At 49.5% G+C, this 18,653-nt stretch overlaps 1 protein-coding gene across 2 annotated transcripts in view; it reads left to right on the forward strand.

The window, feature by feature from the left end:
* The window catches only part of APLP2 (amyloid beta (A4) precursor-like protein 2), a 29,128-nt gene extending 12,671 nt beyond the window's left edge, over nucleotides 1–16,457 (forward strand). For both annotated transcript variants that reach the window (XM_010844704.1, XM_010844703.1), the window contains 9 exons: nucleotides 770–844; nucleotides 2,149–2,307; nucleotides 2,967–3,095; nucleotides 6,231–6,330; nucleotides 7,742–7,894; nucleotides 11,834–11,919; nucleotides 12,606–12,680; nucleotides 13,171–13,326; nucleotides 15,027–16,457. In XM_010844704.1, the coding sequence (XP_010843006.1) occupies nucleotides 770–844; nucleotides 2,149–2,307; nucleotides 2,967–3,095; nucleotides 6,231–6,330; nucleotides 7,742–7,894; nucleotides 11,834–11,919; nucleotides 12,606–12,680; nucleotides 13,171–13,326; nucleotides 15,027–15,128 (1,035 nt within the window). In that variant the 3' untranslated portion in view covers nucleotides 15,129–16,457. The remainder of the gene's footprint in view (nucleotides 1–769; nucleotides 845–2,148; nucleotides 2,308–2,966; nucleotides 3,096–6,230; nucleotides 6,331–7,741; nucleotides 7,895–11,833; nucleotides 11,920–12,605; nucleotides 12,681–13,170; nucleotides 13,327–15,026) is intronic.
* The last annotated feature ends 2,196 nt before the right edge of the window (nucleotides 16,458–18,653 follow it).

The following is an 18,653-nucleotide window of genomic DNA, read 5'->3' on the forward strand; positions in this document are numbered from 1 at the left end:
GCTGTCCCTGGATGGGACTGGTGCCCGCCCCTCCCCCAGCTCCGTGATGGTGGAGTCACCCCTCCCAGGGCTGTACTGTTCCATTCTGCCAGGAGGCACTTCCTGTCAACATTACGTTCTGCTTGTTTTTTTTTAAGTTTTTTATTTCTGAAAAAGGGAACTCTATATCAATATTGTAAGTAGAAAGCTAGTATCATTTACCATTAAAAGAGAGTAACGATACTAGTACATTAAATGAAAGCAGTGTTAGAACATTCTGGCTAGATACTGTTGCCTGCTGAAGGTCTGAGTCTCTGGGTTTCTTTTCCTTAAAGGAGTTGGAAGTGTCAGAGCAACAGGAGCACCACGCAAGTGCAGCTTTCTCCTAGACTTACCCAGAAGGGTTGAAAGAAAACTGAAAAGGGACTATTTGCCAGGTCTGGGCAGCAGCCTTACGTCTCGTGTGTTGGGAGAAACCTGTTACTGTTCTGAGAAGCAGGTGTTAGCCCTCCTCCCCTTTCTTGTGAGGAGACTGAGGCACAGAGTCTGGCAAATAACGCACCCAAGGTTACGGACGAGGCAGCCATGAAACAGGGCTCCCCCAGCAGGGCACTGACGCCAGCACCTCCTGAGGCAGCCGCCCTGGACAGACCTTGAGCGCGTGGGCGCGTGGGCCGCGCGCTCCTTGTGTGCCTTCCCACATCACGTTCAGGGCCCCACAGTATTTTTAGAAAATGGGACCATTGTTCCAGAGATTATCTGGTCATAGTGGCTTTGACCTTTGTTCCAGGTGAAGAAGGAATGGGAAGAGGCTGAACTTCAAGCGAAGAACCTCCCCAAAGCAGAGAGGCAGACTCTCATTCAGGTGAGACGTGTCCTCCAGGGAGGGGCCCCAGGCAGACCCTTCAGGATATGGTCAGAGCCAAACTCCCCACAAGGTGGACGTTGACACCCCCTTTTAATTCAGAGTTCGTGTCACAAGGAGGTCTTCGCTGCTTCGTTTTCCCTCCCAGTGGTGTTCTCTGGAGTTGCTCACCTGCCATGGAGGGAAACCCAAGCCCAGGGCAGAGCACACACACCTTTCATGCCCAGAAGTAACCTCTGCTCAGCTGTGTTTCTTCTCCTCTCCTGGCAAGTCCTCAGGCATCGTCCTTCTTAGGCTGCTCCTTGTTTTCTGCAGAAGTGAATGCTTTTTTTTTTTTCCTGTGGCAGACTTAATTAAAGTCCAAAGCAGAAAATAGAGCTCTCTGATGCCAGTTCATCTCTAACTTTGGATGTAAGAATGTAATCTTAGAACCTCAGCAGCTGCCTTCCCCTTGACTAGAGGAGGGCGTCCACAGGAATTGACAGGACCGATTTGGGACTCATGACACTGGTTGCTGTTTAAGTCAGCTTGTGTTTATGTTTTGCCAAAATCTCTCTGCTCGTGATGTTGAATCACCTTTGCTTTTTCACCAGTAACCTAGAAAACCCACAAGTGTCCCTTTATGCACTCTTTGTGGGGGGCCTCAGCTCCCCAGCCTTAAATTCTGTCTGCAGACTTGGCCTGGCACCTGCAGGGAGCCTGCCCTTCACCACGTGGTCTGAGTGGTCAGCACCACCTGCCCTGGGGCTGGGCTGTGTGTTGCAGCCTGTCCCCCATTGGTCTGTGGTTTGGGGGCGCCGTGTTACAGTGTGGGAAAGACAGCCTTTCATTTCTCGCAGCGCACATGGAGAGGCCAGGCCTGGGCTCTGCGTGCTGGGATTTCCATCCCTAGAGGTGCTGAGGAGCCTGCATGACACCCAGATTTATGTGCTCTGGTTAGACGGAGAAGTACAGTCAGCCCTTGAACAGAGGATCCACCCCCCACACGTGGATATTTTCAATGGTAGACATCACAGCAACGCTCCATCCATGATTGGCTGAATCCGTGGATGTGGGACTGCACATAGGGAGGGCCGACTATAAGTTAGTTACACAGGCTCTTTGACCAAGGAGGATTGGTGCCCTCAACCCCTACGATGTTCAAGGTCACCTCTAAAAACCCTCAGACCCGACCCCTGCTCCCCCCGAGTCTGCACCTCTTCCAGGGGCAGTGGGCACAGAGAGGCAGAATGGGGTCTGCCCCCGTGTGCGTGCACGCCTGCAGGGGCATGGATCCCATGTGGTTCCTTCCTTCTTTCTTTCAGCACTTCCAGGCCATGGTGAAGGCGCTGGAGAAGGAGGCAGCCAGCGAGAAGCAGCAGCTGGTGGAGACGCACCTGGCGCGTGTGGAGGCCATGCTCAACGACCGCCGCCGGGTGGCGCTGGAGAACTACCTGGCGGCCCTGCAGTCCGACCCTCCGCGGGTGAGCACGCCCAGCCCTAAAGCCCAGGGTGGCCTGTGTGGGACCACTTCCGGCTCGGGGCCGCCGCAGTGCAGACACAGCTTCCCGTGGAAAAGCAGAACCTTGGGTTGCTAGTCGGTAGTTCCCCAACTTGTGCATTTTTATAGTAGCCTTACTTCCAAAGAATAAAAACATGTGTCCCATGGATGAAGACTTTTGAACCAATTCTATTTTAAATCAGACGATGAGCAAGTTTATATCACAGCTCTTTTCTGCCAGTGCTGTTAGACTTGATCCTTCAGCTCTGACTTGCCTTGCTCTGCGGGGACAGGGTGTTTGTCTGTATCCTCCTTAAGCAAGTGAGGTCTGTCCTGAGTATTTACAGCAGCAGATGCTGAGCTCAGGAAACAGCATAGATTGAGCTAGAAGAGGAAGTGGGCTAGAGGTTCTGGGAAATACTGTCCGTAGAGGATCCTCTATAACTGTGGAACTTAGCTTTTGGTACCTTACTTAGAAAGGTAGCTTCTTATTACTTGGTAACTGAAAGCTTTTCAGAGTACAGGTTTCATTCCTGTGCCTTGCTGAGGCTGACATTCTCAGTGAGTTCTTAAAACTTCACTTTCCTGCCTGTTTTCAGTTCTGTAGTCTCTGGACGTGAAAACTCCCGTTCTGTCTTGCAGCCCCATCGCATCCTTCAGGCCTTGCGGCGCTACGTCCGCGCTGAGAACAAAGACCGCCTCCACACCCTCCGTCACTACCAGCACGTGCTGGCTGTCGACCCCGAGAAGGCGGCCCAGATGAGGTCCCAGGTACGGCAGACGGCGGGGAGACCGCCCTGGCCCGTGCTGCTTGTAATTAGTCCTGGAGAATGACCTTTTATTTCCAGAGACAGTAGGTCCAAGAGCTGGGTTTTGCAAAGGTACAAATGTAAACATATGTATCCCATACTTTTTAATATTAAGTATGTTATATTTAAATTGTTTCTGGAAGCTTAGAGATGGATAGTTGTATTGGCGAGATACGTCAGTTTCTTTCAGTTTATTACTGGTTAAGGGTACCACCAGAATTAACATTTAAAATCTCTTTCTAGGCAAACATTGAGTTGTCCAGAAAGTTCATTTGGGTTTTTCCATAAGATGGTACAAAAACCTGAACGAATATTTGGGCCGACTCTATATCAAGCACGTCTTAAAACGGGACTGTCTTGTACAGTTTCGTTGTTGTTTGGATGCCGTTGGGTCCCGTGTCTTGTCCCCTGCTGTATCCCACCAGTCTGTGCAGTCGTCTGTAGGTTGAAAGCAGGTTGTTTCTGGACCCGCTTTCTCGTTCTGGTTTTGTCTGCATACGACTTGAGTTTTACTCTCGTGTTCATAGAAATGAACTTGCCTACAAGACCACTAGCTTCCTTTAAAACAGTTTGCCTGTTAGTTTTCCTAGAGGGCCTTGAAATGATATAAGTGGTCTTCCTCTATTACTTTCCGTATTCTAAATCCAGCACTCTGCAGGCTGTGGGGACATGGTGTGCACAGGCTGGGAACCTGTCCCCTCCCGCCTCCTGTTGCTTGTGTGGTGTAACTGTGGGGGAACTTCCCGGAGGCCCTGTGTGGTTCCCCTCCAGCCGCATTCACTGCCTGGTTCTGCTCCAGTATCTGACTGCACAGTTGAATCCTTGTGGGCCCTTGAGCAGCTCACAGTTGTGTGGTGTTAGTTATGTGAGCTGTAAAAATGGAGAATTGTCCTTTAACGTACGAGCCCACCTTGGCAGCTGAGTGTTCAGCCAGTGAAAGAAATGGGGCTCCTAAAGAGTGGGGAGGACTTGGGGACCCGGGGCCTCTGCTGGACCTGGAGTTGAGGCTGTGTTTGAAGGTGGACGGGGTAGGGGAGGAGGAGAAGAGGCCAGCAGACTTTGGGCGGCTTCCAGAAAGCTCAGGCCAGGGAGCTTGCATCCTGACAAGAGGTTAGAATTTTTCAGGTCTACTCAATTTTTTTCAGTGTAATCACATTTTTTTCTTTTCTTTTCTTTTTTTAAGAAAACTAGACTATTGTGAAGTATTTTACAGAGAAGCAGCGTGTTTCATGTGGTTAGAGTAGCAGGACAGATGAGACCTCAGTCAGTGTGATCAGTAAACCTTCGAGCCAGGAGGCAGGTGCCACACGAGTGAGGGCCCCGGGAGGCGGAGCATCTTCTTAGAGCATCTCTGCTGCGTGCTGTTTACCGTCTGCTCAAAGCCGTTAATTCTAGGGCAGCTCAGCCCCCAGATTACACTAGCCTTTGCCTGTTCCCTGTCGTGTTATGTAAAGTCTAGAAAACCCCGAACACGCTGAGCCTCTTAGATCCTGTGCACTTTGGCTTGAGGCGTAGGTGATGGGCTGCCGCCTCACTCTGCAGCTCCAGGGGGTCCTCCAAACCCCCTGATGCCCAGTGTCCCTGCCTGCGGTTGGTCTTGTCCTCGAGGAAACCATCCTCTGACTGCGAGTGTCACCACTGCTGAGATCAGACCAGGCAGCTGATGGTTCCCTTTGCATTTGCATTTTTTCTCTAAGGCACTCAACTCGACTCTGGTACTTTCCCATCAATTTACTTGATTGAAAGAATGGCAAGTGTAAAATTAAATTGCTTTCATCCTTGCTTTTAAAGGTCAGAGAGACATCAATCTACAATAAAAGCCTCTTTCCATTTAACTTCAGTTTTTATTTTGACCCTTCACGTTAATGGCTTCAAGCCCATATAATTAATCCATTGGCTCAGAGCGCCCTCTTGAGGAACAGCTTGGTGGCGGCAGGTGTAACTGGTGGGATTAGCCTTCTCGAGGACCTTGTGTGGTCTGTGGCCACCTGCCTCACACTCACTGTGTCATAGGGGCGGAGGTAGCCCAAATCTTATTTCCTCCATAGTGAAGTAGCTCAGTCATGTCCAACTCTTTATGACCCCATGAACTGTACCCTACTAGGCGCCTCTGTCCATGAGGTTTTCCAGGCAAGAGTACTGGAGTGGGCTGCCATTTCCTTCTCCAGTTCCACCATAAAAAGCTCTGAAATTCAGGGACCACTTTAATGACCTTTTCCCCCTCTTTTTTTGGATGAACTACTTTGGAACTTTTGCATTCAGAAAAGAAATGAGCATGGAAGATATGGTAGCTATGTCTTTGTTATCACTCGTTAAATCAGGCTTGTTTATACCTCAGTGTGAAGCTTTGGAGACATAGCTTGTTTAGTTAAAGTGAAAGTTTTAGTCACTCAGTCATGTCTGACTTTTTGTGACCCCATGGACTCTAGCCTACCAGGCTCCTCTATCCATGGGATTTCCCAGGCAAGAATACTGGAGTGGGTTGCCATCTCCTCCTCCAGGGGGATTTTCCTGACCCAGGGCTGGAATCTGTCTCCTGCATGGTAGGCGGATTCTTTACCACCTGAGCCACCAGGGAAGCCCCGTTTAGTTAAACAGGAATCACCTGTCCTCTTGCTTACAGTGATAATCATTTCAAGCAGCTGCTTCACTAAGCACACTCCATGAATGGTCCCACCCCGCAAATCTACTTTTTAACCAGTGATTTCATTCTTTCGTGACTTCATTTAGTCTGGCCAGTGGTAAAAACCGACCAACTGGTTTCCTCTTTCACTCAGAAAAACCTTCCTGAGTATCTGACATTGTGCAAATGAGGGTTCTTTTTTTTTTTTTAAACAATACTGTCGGGTAATGACACTTTTTAAAGTTTCCCTTAACTTGGAGCACTCCGTGTGGATGAATCCTTAAGTCACTGAGTCAATACCCCACTTTCTTACACCGCAGTGGTCAGTGAATATGGGTTGGGGGGGCAAGTCCTACTGCCCCTCTGACCAGCTGCTTTGCTGGAGAACACAGGCCTTGGTAGAGCGGGTGGGTGTCCGGCAGGCCCGGCTGTTCTGGTGACAAAGCCTCCTTCCCCCCGACCTCGTACTCGCAGGTGATGACGCATCTCCATGTGATTGAAGAACGGCGGAACCAGAGCCTCTCCCTGCTCTACAAAGTCCCGTATGTGGCCCAAGAGATCCAGGAGGAAATCGGTGGGTGCCAGCTGTGGGCGTCAAGGTCAGACCATGCCGGATTAGAGAAAGGAGGCTGGGCATTAGGGCACACAGGCTCACATGGTCAAGTCCTGGGCTGGCAGCCACAGAGCCTTGAGTTTCACTGACCTTGACTCTTGTTACCGGAAGAGAAATCTAGGGTGTGAAGTTGCAAGGGACTGGGTATGCGTCCTCTTAACCCTCCCCTCTGTAACTGCTGGTATATTTCAAGGCACCTGTTCACACCATTCTCAGTTCCTCTCCCTCTTCTGGTCTTTCCCTTCATTTATTCAACAAACGTTTGTCGTGCCTACTGTGTAGGCACAATGCCTACTGTGTGCACAGAGTAGAACGTGCACCAGTAGACAGACCTCCGGAAGCTCACGTTGTAGGAGGAGAGGACAGGAAGATGAGTGTCCATGGTGGGGTGTGTCCTGTGCTGGAGGTGGAAGGGTGGGCTGGGGAGGTGCCTGGTGGTCAGGGTGCCTTGGAGTGCGAGCGGGTGGAGTGAGGAGGGGTGGTCTAGTGATGAGGAGGAGCCCCCTCCCTGCAGAGACCCCCAGCAGGAAAACAGCAAGCACAGGAAATGACGACTGCAGAGCCTGAAGTTGAGAGATTTTAGCAAAATCAAGGAGTTTGGATTTTATTCTGGGATAACAAAGTCGCTCAAAGGTTTTAAACTGGCGAGTGACTATATCTGGATTATGCTTTTTTAAACAATGTGAATTTTTAAAAAATTACCAGGTTGCTGTGTCGAGGGTTGATGAAAATTGGAAGTCACCAGAAAGCACTTGTAAAAATCCAGGGGAGAGGGGCTGGCTAAGTGCCCTGAGACAGGAATGGGAGGAGCTGGAGGGGTGGGTGGACTTGAAGGGTGCCTTTCAGAGGAAGGGTGAATAGGATGTGCTGATGGGGTGGGTGGGGCAGGGGGTGAGGGGAAGAAAAGCACTGGATATGCCCTGGTTCTGAATGGGTGGTGGGGCCAAACAGTGCCGAGGTACAGCGTGGTCTTCACTTGTTAAAATGGAAACTGCCCTTGGTAAGTGGTCGGCTCTCAGGTAGACAAGCCAGATATCCGGGCTATAGGGACAAGACACAGATGTGGGGGTCATGATCCATGGATGGTATTTACACCTGTGTCATTGGAGGAAACCACTTAGAGTGAATTGCTAGAGGAGAGAGGGGTGCTCAGGAACGAGCCCTGGGGTTCCCAGTGCTGGGGCTCTGCAGTCTACAGAGTCAGAGGTGCACCCTCAGGTGAGATGAACAGGTCGTGGCCTGAATTGTGAACTGGTGAGACTCCTGCTTAAACAGAGCTTGCATCCGACCAGATTAGTCCCGTTCAGGCTGTCCTGTGCCAGGAAACAATATCCTTCTGAAAACATGGCTCCTGGGCGTCTGTCTTTATCAGATGAACTGCTTCAAGAACAGCGAGCCGACATGGACCAGTTCAGCTCCTCCTTCTCAGAAACCCCCGTGGACGTGCGGGTGAGCTCGGAGGAGAGCGACGAGATCCCACCGTTCCACTCCCTCCATCCCTTCCCATCCCTGCCTGAGAACGAAGGTGCGTATGTGCAACAGGCCAGCCCAGCAGTGGGACCAAGGGCAGGGAGGGACGTGGTTAGAAAATGGAAATCAGATGAAGGGAGGGGTGGGGGTGTCAGGGGGCTGCGTTCCCTGTGTGGCTCGGGCAGGCCAGGGGATGGGGTCCACCAAGCACCTTCCGAGTGGGGCACCTTCAGAACCTCGGAAGTTTGTGGTGTTTCTCCCTTGTGTAGACCAAAGCCTAAAGCCCTCTGATGTCCGTGGCCACTAGCTGCGTCCAGCGTGTGAGGCCTAGATGTGGAGGCCCCTTTGCAGCTGAAATAGCACTTTGGTGTCCTAGGCTGTCCTTGCCTTTTCCTCGGTCTTGGGAAGTAGGCAATGGGAGGCTCCCTGCTGCATCCCAGGTCTGCAGTGTGCTCTCAGAGCCGAGAGTCTGTACCAGAAATAAACAGGCTGCTGGTCCCAGGCCCTGAGGCCAGGGTGTGCAGTCAGCTTCCGTTTATTTGTCTGCTGCTGTCTCGGACGATGGCGGGGATGATAAAAACAGTGGCCGCCGCTGTCCGGGCCCCCACACACTCCAGCCTCTGTATGCGGATGCTTTCCTGTATATTGTCCTTCCCAAAATAATGCTCTCAGGAAGGGACTGGAAGTGTCCTGTCTGGGTATCCAGGGTTTAAAGAGCGTCAGTGTCTGCCTAGGGCCACATAGCTCATGGGTGGGAAGGAAGGACTGGAGCCTGAGTTGAGGCAGTCCTGAGTCCTGGGCCCAGATCCAGTGGTGCCACCAGAGCGGCTCAAGAAAGTGGGCACCCAGTTCGGCCTCCAGACCCCAACACAAGCGTCTTCTTCTAAACCTACTGTCTCAGAGGTGCCGACTCAGAACCGCTGAGCCTCTGATAGTACAAGAGAATCCGAGGAAGGAGCCGGACAAAGAGGTGCCGCCTCGCTCCCCAGCCGTTCCCTCACAGACCCCCACCCTTGCACCCTTGCAGGGCTGCAAGGGTCCCTGCTTCAGAGCTTGTTACTGGCGGGGGCGTCTTAGATGTTTGTGAACTAGGACCTTGTCTCCTTGGAAAACCACGACGAGGAATAACTTGTGTTTCTGGTACTTTCTCAGGAAGGTAACTTGGGGCTAAGCTAAATGATTTAGAAATCTCACAGAAGCCCTCCCGAGAGACCCAAGACTCCTTGCCTTTTTCCCCTCCCCTCCAGTCTTGCTGTAGCTCTCACGATGCTGTTTGCTTATGGGGAAGTGCAGGCCCCTTTTGTAAGGAAGCATGCTTTTTGTTTATGTTACAGAGAAGGTCTAAGGTAGGAATTTTGAAAGAAGACGTTTTTTTTTCCTTAATCTCCTCTTGTGCTGTTTTGTTTTTGCTGCTTTCCTTTCTGCTAGACTCTCAGCCGGAGTTGTTCCACCCAATGAAGAAAGGTTGGTTTGTCACAGATGTTCCCACTAAGGCCTTCATTCCCTGCATTTGCCAAGAAGTTTCATGCTCTGCTTCATCCCATCATTAACTTTTTCCACCTCATCCCTTTAGATGTGGCTGTGAGGGGAGCCAGTGCAGCCAGACCTCCGGCACCTGAATACTGAGCAACCAAAGTAGATTCTTCATAAACCCTTTTAATCTGGGTGGACTTTTAAAAGTATATCCAGTTTAAACGGGTTGGTTGCCAATTGCTGGCATAAGTAAAAACACACTTGTGGTCAGGTGGAGAGTCATTTTATTTTACCTCTCTTTCTCTGCCGCTCCCACTTACATCTTTTCCCTTTCTTCTTAGCTGTCCCTTGCTTTTTGTCCATGCCCAGGTGTCTTTGTTTCCAGCTGTCTCATGTCCCCTGAGATGTAGCATCCCTTTAGGACATGGTAGAAGCTGATGGATGAAACAGGTTGAGACAAGTGAACTCCTGATGTGATAAGTGTCCAGTTTTCAGACAAAGTTAACTGCGTGTGGACACAGGCTGCAGGCTTGCAACCTTGGTCTTGTGTACCCCACTGCGCACACCAGAGGTAGGGGCCTTAACTTTCTTTTCTAGATAAGGCAGTTGAAGAAGCCTCAGCTTCCATGAGTTAAGTCATGAGCTGAAGAAGCAGAGGAGCCAGCATTTGAACCTGGCTTCTTCAGTCTCCCGAGCCCACGGTGCTTCTGTTTCATGGGACGCAGTGTGCCTGCAGCATTTCTGGGTGGGCGGGCGGCCCATCCTGAGTCTCTGTGAACAAGGACGCACAGACTGACTGCTGTGTGCTGCGCCCCGGCTGAAGGGTTGGAGGTGGCATATGTGTTGGTTTTCAGAATACAAGGGTGTGCGAGCTTGGTTTTATTCCCTTGGGTGTTCCTCTGCGTCACTGGAGGACATTCTTCTGAGCAGCACATGTGTTTAGATGAAGACGAATTTTCTAAAAGTCTAGCTGGCTTTCACCTTTATGCTTCAGCTGTTATTCACTGGAATAGTTTAAACGTTAACTTTTGGTCTCTTAACGTCTCCTGATTATTCATTCTATATAACCAAAGTGGTTTTGGTCGACATTTAAGAAACACATGTCTTGTACCACCAAAAAAAGTGTTAGGACAGTCTGCACATTGGCAGTAGGGCTTTGAGTCCATTGGTTCAGGGCCACGTTTTTCAAATAGGATCCTGCCTTAGGACCTTGAAATTCTGACGAGAGAGAGAGGGATGAGGGGAGCAGTTCGAATCGACTGGGCTTGGTCATGAGCATCTGTGCGCTGAAATACGGCCTTACTGTTTCATTGACGTTCTGAGGCTACAGAAGCCAGCCCTGCTTTAACTCGCCCTCAAATCAAGTTGTGAGACTCTTTTAAAATGAACACTTTGGGGGGAAAGCTGCCTGGTTTCTGGCTGCATTCTAATGAGTGAAGTATCAGCTGGCCAGGGGTTCAAAAGCTGCAGTGTAGTGACTGGAGGCTCTGGGTCCAGCCCAAGTCTGGCTGTGAGCCGGACACCTTTGCCGTGGCCAGGCCTCTAGCAGCCCGTGGACAGCGAGCTTTGTAGATTCCCATATCGGCATCTGACTCACCTGCCATGGTCGCCTTAGAATGCCAAGTGTGTTGCCAGGTTGATCTATTTGTAAAAGGTCAGGTCACAGGTACCTATAGCACTGTGTTTGTTATTATTAACAAGACACTCAAAAGAGAGCTGGAAGTCACATGCTTTGGAGCGAAAACTAGAGGATTGCATCTCACTCTTCCTCTCGCTGTCGTTTGGAACGCCACGCGCAGGTGATGCTAGCTCAGGCGATGTCTGACCTTGACAAGAGGACAGTTGACATTCTTGCTCTGTTTATGGAGCGGTGCTGTCCAGCCTGGTGTTAGAATTCTCCCTGTGTAGGAAATGCCTCCTTCCTATTCAGGATGTGATGGTCTGGTCCAGGCCCGGGAGGGTTACAGCATAGTGAGAGACAGAACAAGACCAGTCATCACACACAGTGATTTTTAAGTACCATGACCTGGGAATGTCTCCCCAAAAGATCTGCAGCTTGAAGGACAGATGGGCAGGTACAAGGGAAGGGAGGGCATTTCAGCAGAAAGACGGTGCTCGAGGTGGGCGTGCAGGGGTGACAGTTCTTCCATTTGGAGCCCCGATGGCAAAGGAGCAAGTGGGGATAGTAGGTGCTTGGTGATACCACAGGGGTCGAGGGTTTTTCGGTGCTGGAAGGCCTTTAGACCCAGTTTCTCTTTGTAGTTCAAAGCGCGTTCTCTCCTGAAGGCTTACACAGTGAGCACCACATCCTCTTCCTGTCCCATGACACCCATCGGTCCTGTGTCCCTCATCCCTGTGGAGCATAACGCATCCTCCAGGATGGGAGCAAGTAGCACATCGAGAGCCGGGGGTGGGGGCATGCCGTGGGGGCTCCCTGACTCTCAGGAGGGAGTCTGCCACTTCTGTGAGGCGGACGTGAGGTCAGCCCACCTCGGGAGACAGCTGCGCTCTCTGCACACAGGATCCGCACTGGGAGAGCAGGACGGAGGACTGATTGGGGCCGAGGAGAAAGTGATCAACAGCAAGAAGAAAGTGGATGAGAACATGGTGAGCCGCTTCTCCCTGCTCCGTGTCCGAGTTAACTTTGAGAACGATCAGACACTCCCCCGATGGACTCCCACGTGTCCGTGCCCACAGGGGAGCACAGGGCGGGCTCCCACTGCCCCTGCAGTTGTGCTCTGTTCTTCAGCATCTACATATGAGACGGAGCAATTCTTTCAGCAGTAGCTCATCTCTTGCTATACAGTGGAAAATAATATTTGCAACTAAGAGTATGAACAAATGTGAGAGGCTGTTTATAATGATTTAATAACTTGAAGTGGAATAGAATCACATTTGGTTCGTTAGCTGCCTGAGGTTTATACCTCCTGCTAATTACTTTTCTAGCATTTTTATCACTTAATGTTTCTAGATTATCCTTAACTGAGTTTGATATTTGAACATGGCTACTGGATAGTCTGTCCTGAAATACCTCCACAATGGTCACTTAAAGGAAAAGGCAGGGGACAGCCCTTAAAGGACCAACTGCTGTATAATTTTGCACCCAGCCCTGCTCCTTTGTTAAGGGGTTTGGTGAGTGGACCTAGGAAACGTGGCAGAACTGATGGGATGCTGGGTGTCCATCCAGTGTCTGTTTCCCTGCTCCAAATGGTATACGGAGCAGCAAAGAAGTAGTTACCTCTATGCTCAACTTCCCCTCCCTCTCAGCTGGTGACATTTCCCCGCTGTTTCAGGTCATTGATGAGACCCTGGACGTGAAGGAAATGATTTTCAACGCTGAGAGAGTTGGAGGCCTCGAGGAAGAACCGGTATGCGTTTTGTTCCAAAACCTGATGGCAGGTCTCAGGTCAGCCTTGGCTATTTTCTCTCCCACCCTCCCAGTTCAGGGGGAAGACAGAGCAGCACCTGCTATCTAAAGTTATCAAGGTCCCATGTCCCCCATTTTCCTGTACTTTCAGATAAGAAAGATTAGCATCCCCATGAAGGTAAAGGAAGGGCTTCCCTGATAGCTCAGTTGGTAAAGAATCCACCTGCAGTGCAGGAGATCCTAGTTCAATTCCTGGGTTAGGAAGATCTGCTGGAGAAGGGATAGGCTACCCATTCCAATATTCTTGGGCTTCTCTTGTTGCTCAGCTGGTAAAAAAAAATCAACCTGCAAAGCAGGAGCCCTGGGTTTGTCCCTGGAAGGAAAGGATGGGGGCCCTCCCCACCTGGATAACCACTTGGGCAGCAGGGTCCTGGCACCCCGCAGGCTTGTCGTCTCTCACACCCTATGGCCTGTCTGTTCTGTTGCTTCAGGAGTCTGTAGGGCCACTGCGGGAAGACTTCAGCCTGAGCAGCAGTGCCCTCATCGGCCTGCTGGTCGTCGCGGTGGCCATCGCCACCATCATCGTCATCAGCCTAGTGATGCTGAGGAGGAGGCAGTATGGCAGCATCAGCCATGGCATCGTGGAGGTGAGCCGTCAACGAGCTGGACAGGACCCGAGCGTCAGCTTAATCACTGTGTTATTGGCTCCCGTCTTGGAAGTCAGCCCCCGCTGAATTAAGCTGATCCTGTCACAAGGGCTGTCACCAACATTTAACATTGATTTGGGCTTTGACTGTGAATGTGAGGAAGTCGTAAGAGCATTTTATGCTGAGAAAATGGTTTTCTCAAATTGTTTCCTTAGTGTGTCCCGTTCTTTTTTTCAGGTGTGTTAGATGTTTGAGAATGAAGGACCGCTAATACTGGTTTTTTTAACTTTTTAATATCTGTTTATTATTAGTTTGCTTCTTTTGACTTGGTTTCTAAGGAGCAAGCCACGTAGGTGTGCGACAGGTCAGGTAACGATGGCTATGTGAGTGAACTGAGTCTTAAACATACGAAAGAGGAATAACACTCTTATTTTTCAGTAGGGGAGAAAAAGCAGCAGGAAATTCAGAAAGAAGGAGCCAGACCAGATTGTTTTCTGACCCGTCTTTCGCTCATTTGTACTCAGAGCTGTTTACTTAGCACTGGTTTTTAGTGGGCGGTGGGAATGCCCACGGTGCCCTTATTCCAGAAAAGGAACCTGGTAAGGAATAGAATGCAGTTGGGAAAATTAGTCCAAGTGCACTTGGTTATCTGGTTTCACCTCCTCCTGGACCCTGATCAGGTGGTAGGATTCCGGAGCTGGAGGAGACCAGAGGCCATCCGGTCTTGCTGCTGGCAAGGCTCGCCCTCGCCCAGGCCGCGCCTCGTAGACACAACAGAGCAGAGACTTGCTGTAGATTCAGCTCACCGTTCCCTCCAATGTGGACTCTAGGTTTCAGGAGGCTGGCCTCTCTGACCCTCTTTTCTTTTGTTATTATTATTTTTTTTTTATAAAAAGTTTTAAATGTACAAAAAGTTCCAGGACAATACTTCATCCTACCTAGAGGTGTAGCAGCTGCTACAGCAGGGAATGCGGATGTCTGCACAGGAATGGAACTAAGGGTCCTCACCGCCTCGGACGCAAGGAACAGCTTACTGTTTGCCAGATTCCTTAATTCCACCTGTGGCCAGGGGTACTTTCCCCATGATCTTCCCTTTTAGCCCTTCGAGTGTCTTTTGCTCCTCCTTCTGTTTATGCTTGAATGCCTTACCCTCCTCGTCTGTCTCCTTGGCTTGCTTCTTAGGTGGCTTCAGGGGCCTCTTGGCACCTTCACAGCCCAACATGGCACCTGCCGCCCCTTCCCCAGACCCTGCCACTGGAAGCAGAACTCTCCGTCCCAGCTCCTGCGCTGATACCTCCCCCCATTTTCTTTTTTTATTTCTTTGGTTTCGTTGGGTCTTAGTTGCGACACCTGGGGTCTTCAGTGGGGCGTGCGATCTGTCATTGCAACACGAGGGCTCTAGTTGGGGCGCGAGGGCTCAGTAGTTGGATCGAGTGGGCGTCATTGCTCCACGGCATGTGGGACCTTCATTCCCCAACCAGGGATCAAGTATCCCCCGTGTTGCAAGGCTGATTCTTAACCATTGGACCACCCGGGAAGCCCCCTGACCCTCTTCTCTTCTTTCTTCTCCTACTGGATCCTCACCGCCTGCTCTTGTCTCGTCCGCGCCCGTGGTCCCGGGGATCGCACAGTTCACGTCTTCTGACACCCTGGCATGTTCTCCTGCGTTCTCACAGTGCCCACCGTCTTTTTTCCTCCAGGTCGACCCGATGCTCACCCCAGAAGAGCGTCACCTGAGCAAGATGCAGAACCATGGCTACGAAAACCCAACCTACAAATACCTGGAGCAGATGCAGATTTAAGCGGGGGAAGCGCAGCGCCAGTGGAGGGAGGTTGGGCGGGCAGCAGACGTCCAGAGGTCTGGATGGACGATGGACCGACAGTGACTTCCAGAGGAATTCCTCGACACTCAGATCTCCTGGAGCATTAAGACTATAAAGTACTACTGTAGAGTCACAATTTCCATTCTTTTAAATGGGCGAAAAAATGTTAATATAACAATATATGATATATAAACCTTAAATGAACAAATGATCTATTGCAGATATTTGACTGATGTAGTTTTCTTTTTTTAAATTAATCAGGAATCTCACTTCTATTGTATCGTCTCACACATGCTCTCTACTGAAATGGAAAATGTTGATTGTCAATGATAGACCGAACATGCTACATGCGGGCTGTTTGTTCCAGCTCCACTGTGTAAACCACCTCTTTAAGGCTCACTGTCCTGGTTTTTATTTAAAAAAAAAAAAAATGAAGAAGAAGAGGCAGTATTCCCTTTAAATGGGCTTTCAGAAAGTTGCTGAGAAAGCTGAATCAGGAGCTGTTATTATTGGTTCTTAAAGTACATCACCATCCCCTCTGAAAATGCCTTTGAAGGACCTTTTCTTGGAGATCTGGTGCTCCCGCCGCTGGGTACCAGGGTGTCTTCTCACAAGTCCTGTCACCAGAGAGGTGCTCAGAGCAAGCTTTTGCGCTTCAGCATCTCTCAGCGAGCCTGTGTGTGCAGAGCAGGCCCACTGCTGCGCTCCTTCTCAATCCAGTTCTTCCACAGAAATTAGCCTGTCGTTGGTACCTGGCGACCTTCCTCTGTCTGCCATTGACTCACCGTAGCTTCTGACCACGCACGTCCTTCCCAAGTGATGTCTAGATGTGCAGTTTTCCTCTTTGGGTAATTCCCGGCCCCCCTCCCCCGCCAAGGCACTGGTCCGCACCATCCACTGGGAGAAGACGGCAGGAGGAGACGGCCAGCGGCCCGGGGAGAACCAGGGAGGTGTGCTTTTCTGTGGAAGGTGGATGTTCCAAGCTGTACACGAATGACCTGTAGACCCCATGGAAGCTCTGAAAGTTTTGTTTCATCCACATAAGTCTCTGTGATGCTTGTGTAGTTGATGTTGCTGCTCACAGCTGCTGCTTTTCCTTTTTTTTTTTTTTTTTAATTCAGAAGGTTCTGGCAACCTGTGGTGTATCTTTTTTTCTATTTCCCTGTGATGTTTTTTTTCTTCTTCCTCCCCTTTACCCATCCATGTCTCTTCCCACTATGCACAGATAAACTTCACCTACAAACTCCTTAATCTGATCTGTGGAGAATGTACAGAGTTTAAACACATCAATAAATACTTTAACTTCCACCAGGACTCCGTGTGTCATTGGCCTGGCGTTACTTGTGGTGACGGCTTCAACCCTCCACCCCAGAGGGTGGGTGGCTTCCTTTTCTGGAGGGTCACTGACCACTCAGCGGAGGCAGGAATTGGTCCAGCAGGCTGGACTCCTGAGCTTGAATTGCATTTTTCATTTAAAAAATTTTAAAAAGAGGAAAGGTTCCTTCAACCTCAAAGCTTATGACATTTTTTTATCTCAGAGAAAGTCTTTCATTATTTCTGTAATGATTTCCTCCACTGTATTTTATGTTTTCTAAAACTGTTAACTGGTTAAACCTCTAATTGCTCCTTTTTCTTTATAGTCTGTAATCTGGGTGATTCATTTGCGTATCTTCACCTTTCTAATGAGTTCTGTAATTATGTTTTTAAATTCCATAAGAACTGCTTGCTTCATTGCTCTGTCTCCCTTTCTTCTTGCTGCGCTACATGTGGGATGTCTGATCCCTAGTGGCATGTGGGATCTTAGTCCCCCTGTCAGGGGTCGGAACCTGTGCCTTTTGCAGTGTCTCAACCAGCCGGACTGCCTGGGGATTCTCTGCTGGCTTTATCTTAATAGTTCTTATAATTTCTTCTTTTTATGAGGAAAATCCATCTGAGTTTGTGCAGTAGGATTTTGAAAGTATTCTTCCTTCTCTTAACTTGCCTGTTTCCCTTTTTATTATTATTTTTTGTTTGTTTTTTAATTTTTATAACGTTGTGTCAGTTTTGGCCATCAGATCAGATCAGTTCAGTCGCTCAGTCGTGTCCGACTCTTTGCGACCCCATGAATTGCAGCACGCCAGGCCTCCCTGTCCATCACCAACTCCCGGAGTTCACTCAGACTCACGTCCATCAAGTCAGTGGTGCCATCCAGCCATCTCATCCTCTGGCGTCCCCTTCTCCTGCCCCCAATCCCTCCCAGCATCAGAGTCTTTTCCAATGAGTCAACTTCGCATGAGGTGGCCAAAATACTGGAGTTTCAGCTTTAGCATCAGTCCTTCCAAAGAAATCCCAGGGCTGATCTCCTTCAGAATGGACTGGTTGGATCTCCTTGCAGTCCAAGGGACTCTCAAGAGTCTTCTCCAACACCACAGTTCAAAAGTATCAATTCTTCGGCGCTCAGCCTTCTTCACAGTCCAACTCTCACATCCATACATGACCACAGGAAAAACCATAGCCTTGACTAGACGAACCTTTGTTGGCAAAGTAATGTCTCTGCTTTTGAATGTGCTATCTAGGTTGGTCATAACTTTCCTTCCAAGGAGTAAGCGTCTTTTAATTTCATGGCTGCAGTCACCATCTGTAGTGATTTTGGAGCCCAGAAAAATAAAGTCTGACACTGTTTCCACTGTTTCCCCATCTATTTCCCATGAAGTGATGGGACCGGATGCCATGATCTTCGTTTTCTCTTTTTCACTCTCCACTTTCACTTTCATCAAGAGGCTTTTGAGTTCCTCTTCACTTTCTGCCATAAGGGTGGTGTCATCTGCATATCTGAGGTGATTGATATTTCTCCCGGCAATCTTGATTCCAGCTTGTGTTTCTTCCAGCCCAGCGTTTCTCATGATGTACTCTGCATATAAGTTAAATAAACAGGGTGACAATATACAGCCTTGACATACTCCTTTTCCTATTTGGAACCAGTCTGTTGTTCCATGTCCAGTTCTAACTGTTGCTTCCTGACCTGCATACAAATTTCTCAAGAGGCAGATCAGGTGGTCTGGTATTCCCATCTCTTTCAGAATTTTCCACAGTTTCTTGTGATGCACACAGTCAAAGGCTTTGGCATAGTCAGTAAAGCAGAAATAGATGTTTTTCTGGAACTCTCTTGCTTTTTCCATGATCCAGCAGATGTTGGCAATTTGATCTCTGGTTCCTCTGCCTTTTCTAAAACCAGCTTAAACATCAGGAAGTTCACGGTTCACATAATGCTGAAGCCTGGCTTGGAGAGTTTTGAGCATTACTTTACTAGCGTGTGAGATGAGTGCAATTGTGCGGTAGTTTGAGCATTCCTTGGCATTGCCTTTCTTTGGGATTGGAATGAAAACTGATCTTTTCCAGTCCTGTGGCCACTGCTGAGTTTTCCAAATTTGCTGGCATATTGAGTGCAGCACTTTCACAGCATCATCTTTCAGGATTTGGAATAGCTCAACTGGAATTCCATCACGTCCATACTATGAAGCAAAT

This window comes from Bison bison, unplaced genomic scaffold, assembly GCF_000754665.1.
Source record: "Bison bison bison isolate TAMUID 2011002044 unplaced genomic scaffold, Bison_UMD1.0 scf7180017864205, whole genome shotgun sequence".
Taxonomy (NCBI): domain Eukaryota; kingdom Metazoa; phylum Chordata; class Mammalia; order Artiodactyla; family Bovidae; genus Bison; species Bison bison.